Here is a 5,449-nt window from a genome sequence, read left to right on the forward strand (position 1 = left end):
CTCTGGCTTTGATTGTGTGGGCCAGCTGTGGAGGAATGGCCATTATCTCCATGCATAAAAGAACCCCCTCCCCTTCTCTGTTGCCCAACACACACACACACACACCCCTTTGCTCTAGTCCGCCCAGCATTTGGGTTCCCATCAGGGGGAGGACCACGAGCCGGTCATACAAAAAGACGAAAGCTCCCCAAAATGGTGCTTTCTTGCAATCGGAGATCCGGATGAATATTCAACACAACCCCCCCCCCCCCCTGAGAGAATTCTCTAGGAAATAAGACACACGTGGCTTTTTAGTAGAATTTGCAAAGTTGTTTTCTGTTCTATTCACGGGTGCATTTAATCATAGATGTCCGACAAAACAGTTCGGGTGGGGGGGGGGCACTTAGGCCCATTCGTCCTGTGCAGAAATTGAATCTTCTCGGCGATTGGGGCCGTTTAATTAGTGTTAATTTAACGCTCAGATTCTCCATCATTAAGCTACTCTCGGACTCGCAACAACCAGGCCGAGACGGTGTGTTTTTGTGTGTGCGCCAAAAGTGTGTCGTGTTTTGACAGCACAGCCAGTCCTTTGACTCGAATTAACGGCGACCTCTTCGGCGTGGAAGAAGCGGGATTCGCATCGTTTATGCGTTATTAAGTCCTCTAATTGGACAGCCAGTAGTTTGCATATTAGACTATTAGGCTAATATGTTTTGCTCCTCTCGGCTGCACGGCCCCCCGCAACAGCCCCCGGCGACACATTTGGTGATTCTGAGAATTACGCTCTAATCGTAAAACTGTGTTCTTTTGATCCCCCACAATTCCGTTCCGGCCACGCGTCTTCGCCTCGATTTGATTTAACACGTTTATTAATTAGCCCGACTCGCGTTGGTCCTCATTTTGCATCTGTGAGGCAAAGTTTTATCGCTGTTGACGCATGTCGCCGACGTAATATGAACACTTGAAGGTTAAATACTGTATTTATTATTTTGTCCTTCGGGGGGGGGGTACATTTAAACTTTTCATCGCTTTCATGTTTTGCTTTGGCTGCCCCAATTTAGGTTTTCTTAGATAAGTTCTCAATCATATTTCAGCGGAGTTGAGGATAGTTCTCAGAAGAGGTGTCAAAATCATTCGATTAATCGACAAGTTAATTAATCGATCATGAAATTAATCAACAACCATTTTGAGGACCGAGTAATTATTTACCGCCGTTGTTTACCCTAAAAATGATCCAGATGCAAACTTCAGAGAGACAGCTAAGCATGCTTTGCGCCTTTTGTGGAAATCTGTGCTAACTCGAGTGACAGCAGGTGTAAAAGAATATTTTTTTGGATCAAATGTAACTTGGTTTTAAAATTACAATTTGGAAAGGGGGAAACATTTTTATATTTTCTCTATCGCCATTGCTCAACGGGACTTCGCTGCACAACCACAATGTCGTTCACAATGTGGAATAAATATTTCACAGGATTTAGAATAATGCCTTGCTAGAACACGGTTCAAATTTCCCAGCTATGCTGCTTCACTGATTTTTTTTATTTTTTATTTTTTTTTATTACTGTGCATTGTGTTCTGCGTCCTGATTGGCTCAGGGACTGTCGACTAATGTCAACAGGCTCTGCGCCTCATCTAATCTCTAAAAACTCAGTTATTTTTTTAAATGCTTGGGTCTGGAAAAAAAGATTTAACCTTAGGCGTCATTCAATCGAGTATTGTATGCATCGTAATTGTAAAAAAATAAAGATGACTCCTTCACGGATTCCCCTCGTCACGGGTTCTTTTTTGGAACGTAACCCCAGCGATGAACGAGGTCTTGCTGTTGTTCCAAAACAAATCCTGACATTCGAGCAGTCCACACCCCCCCCTGACTCCCGCTGCCCCTCCTCCTCCCCCCCCAGCGGGTTTAGTGAGACAACAGCATGCCTCCATCGCAAAGTTTAGCCAACAAGCAGGTGGGAGGAGGGCATCGTGGGCTTGAGGGTCTCCATTCTGTTTAGCCCCCCTCGCCGTCCTCACCAAACACTCTCCCTCCCCTCGCCTCCCCTGCCATTATTTGTCCCGAGCGCACGGCCCCCAATGGGCCCTTTTGGAAGGCGGCGAAAAGAAGAAGAAGAAGAAGAAGAGATTGCAGCTGTGCCGTGGGCGTTGTTGTTCCATTCAGCGCCCTCGCCATGGCAACGGGGCAAAAGGCCCTTGGAAGCACGCAGCTCTTCTCTCTGGACAGCGCAGCCAGCTGGAAGTCTCTCGCCGGCACCAATGCTTGCTAAATATCCCAAATATTCCTTTCGGGTCTACGACAGCGTAGAAATGTTCAACTTCACTCAACTTATTTTGAATCCAGTCGGTGCACAAATGAACCTTTTTACTAAACACGCCCCCCCAAAAAAAATACAGTTTTGTTTTTCCCCAGCCATCTGCTGGGTCGCTGTGAATTTGGAATAGATTGGATCACATTTACCCAAGGTTGGGTTAATTATTTTGACCCGTCAGATTGGGTTGAAAATTGGATTTGGTGCAGGCTGAAGCCGGTTGCCATTTGTGTAGCGGTGCGTCAGTAGATTTCATGTCATATTCTCGACAGCGTTGGTTGTGGCTGCATGGCTTAGCGGCTAGACACAGATATTGGACTATGCTGGGAACGCAGCATCCTGGTCCCTTTGACTCATTCGTATGGGTAGTTTTTAACCCTTGTTGCATCAAAGCTTTTCTTGGTCAACTCTTTAACCAAATACGCCAGGTAGAAATAACTCAGCGCTGGCTCTGTCCCCTTTGGACCTGGTGCTGGGTTAGCTGTTTCGCTCAATTTTTTTCAATTTTTTTTACAGTTTTAAGATCTTATAAGAGCTATTTTCATTCATCCGTTCGATTTTTAGTCACACTTATCTTCATCTCAGCTGACGTTGCGTTGACATTCACACCCGTGGACAATTTAGGTACCGTATTTTCCGCACTATAAGGCGCGCCGAAAAGTCTTCGATTTTCTTAAAAGCTCAAAGCGCGTCTTAAAATCCGGTGCGCCTTGTGTATGGTCATTACGGTAATACGTCGACCTCCAAGATGGCTCCTTGCTGGAGACGTGCTTACAATGTTCGAACTTGCTGTTGGTTCAGTGAACTGTGTCGCTGCTTTATGAAAGAAGTTTTTGTTGCAGCTCCGAAAAAAGGAGAGCTGTGGTGTTGGTTTTTTTAAAACGCACGCTTTATTCATGGTTTTCACCGTCTCAACAAATACAGGCACGTCTTTGTCGGTCTCCATGCCTTTTCTTCTGTTCGACTCGAGAGGCGTTCATGACCGCCTCCGAAAAACGGAAATGAAGGATTCTTTCAATGAAACTACAAAAATTGAAAATAATGCATCAAAACAGAAAATCAAGGCAGGAAATCACAAAATAAATTCTATAGCCCCCCCCTACAGAATTTAGTTTGTGATTTCCTCGTTTGTGAATACACAACAAAGGAAGAAACAAACACTTTACATTTTACTGACATCTGATCGTTCTGTTGGAGCTACGCCCAAGCTTGCCATTTTTTTTTTTTTTTGTATTTTACAAGATAATTCCATGACACCAATGACTTAATTGTCAGTGCGCCAAAACAACTTTTCATTTGATGACTGATCTACGTGCTCCATTATACATATAAAAATCCCTTTATAATGATTTGCGAGCAGGAAATCACGAGGGAATGATACCGGGTGGAATCATTCAGTCGCTTTTACTTTTCAGTGAATTAAAAGTCCCTACATAGGGAAAAGGTGAGGAGTGAATGATTGCAGCAGTCTTTGAAGTCTCCAAACGAAAATGATGCTTGTGAACGGTTGTCCCCAAGTGACTGACAGGTGATCAATCCCAGCAGCGATGCATGAATGAGAGCGAGCCTTGTGTGTGTGTGTGTGTGTGTGTGTGTGTGTGTGTGTGTGTGTGTGTGTTTACACTCTGCCTCCGCTGTAGTGAGCTCCAGCACGCTGCGGGACCGACCGCTCGTAGTATTGTGGGGCCGAGGGGATGGGATGAGGGGGGCTTTGTGCACAATCTCCCGTGACCAATGAGCGGGGTGCTGTCAGGGGTAACCACATGTGTCAGCCACTCTCGGCCAATAAAGAGCGGAGCGAGGCGGACCACAGGTGCGCGCCTCTGCCTTGCGTCCCTTTGGCACAGCGCCCCGGAGATGCTGGAGAGAGACGCCTCGCTGCCCCGTGGCGCGCACCGCTTTCCCGTCAAAGGCAGCCTCCTTCCGTCTCCCCCCTCCTGCTCCCCACCCGGGCGGTGATGGCGACCGCCACGTCCAACCACTTCAGCGTCCTCAGCAGCCCCGGCAGCCCTCCGCCGCCGCCGCAGCAGCAGCAGTCGGAGTCCGAAACCATGCAGCAGCAGCAGCAGCAGCAGCAGCAGCAGTACAGGGACGCGCACGCCCTGCTTCAGAGCGACTACGGCGCGCACCCGCTCAGCCACGCGCACCAGTGGATCGCGGCGCTGTCTCACCACGGGGACGCCGGCGCCCCGTGGCCCCCCAGCCCGCTCGGCGACCAGGACGTCAAGCCCGTGCTGCAGCACGACGGCGACCGCGAGGAGTTACGCGACACCGGCGGCGGCGACGCGCAGCAGCGACACCCTCACCCCGCGCATCACGACGCCAGAGGATGGCGCGCCGGCAGCGCCGCCTCCGCGCACATCCCCGCCATGGCGACGTCTGAGGGTCAGGGTCTGCTCTACTCTCAGTCCGGCTACGGCTTGATGTCCGGCGGCGAGCAGCAAGGCGGCATGCACCACCACCACCCGCACCCGCACGTGCACGCGCACCACCCGCTCGCTCGGGACGACGAGCAGCATAGCCACAGCCCGCACCTGAGCGACCACGGAGGCGGGCCGACGCCGCCGCAGCTGCCGCCGCAGCAGCACCAGGACCACTCGGACGAGGACACGCCGACCTCGGACGAGCTGGAGCAATTCGCCAAGCAGTTCAAGCAGCGGCGCATCAAGCTCGGCTTCACTCAGGCCGACGTGGGCTTGGCCCTGGGGACCCTGTACGGCAACGTCTTCTCGCAGACCACCATCTGCAGGTTCGAGGCGCTGCAGCTCAGCTTCAAGAACATGTGCAAGCTGAAGCCGCTGCTGAACAAGTGGCTGGAGGAGGCCGACTCGACTTCGGGCAGCCCCACCAGCCTGGACAAGATCGCGGCGCAGGGCCGCAAGAGGAAAAAGAGGACCTCCATCGAGGTCGGCGTCAAAGGGGCCCTGGAGAGTCACTTCCTCAAGTGCCCCAAGCCCGGCGCGGCCGAGATCAACTCGCTGGCGGACAGCTTGCAGCTGGAGAAGGAGGTGGTCCGGGTTTGGTTCTGTAACAGAAGGCAGAAGGAGAAGCGGATGACGCCCGCCGGGGGGGCCCTGCCGGGAAGCGAGGACATGTACGGGGACAGCCCCCCGCACCACGGAGGACAGACCCCGGTGCAGTGACCTCAACTCCCCCCC

The 5,449-nt window shown here is 51.3% G+C and overlaps 1 protein-coding gene across 1 annotated transcript; it reads left to right on the forward strand.

Moving 5' to 3' along the window:
* Positions 1-4,023: 4,023 nt before the first annotated feature.
* Positions 4,024-5,442, forward strand: pou3f2a (POU class 3 homeobox 2a). The gene has a single exon (XM_019882649.1). The coding sequence runs from the start codon at positions 4,055-4,057 to the stop codon at positions 5,432-5,434; it is 1,380 nt and encodes a 459-aa protein (XP_019738208.1). The 5' UTR covers positions 4,024-4,054; the 3' UTR covers positions 5,435-5,442.
* The last annotated feature ends 7 nt before the right edge of the window (positions 5,443-5,449 follow it).

The sequence above is a fragment of the Hippocampus comes genome, unplaced genomic scaffold (genome assembly GCF_001891065.2).
Source record: "Hippocampus comes isolate QL1 unplaced genomic scaffold, H_comes_QL1_v1.1 scaffold5, whole genome shotgun sequence".
NCBI classification, from domain to species: Eukaryota; Metazoa; Chordata; class Actinopteri; order Syngnathiformes; family Syngnathidae; genus Hippocampus; species Hippocampus comes.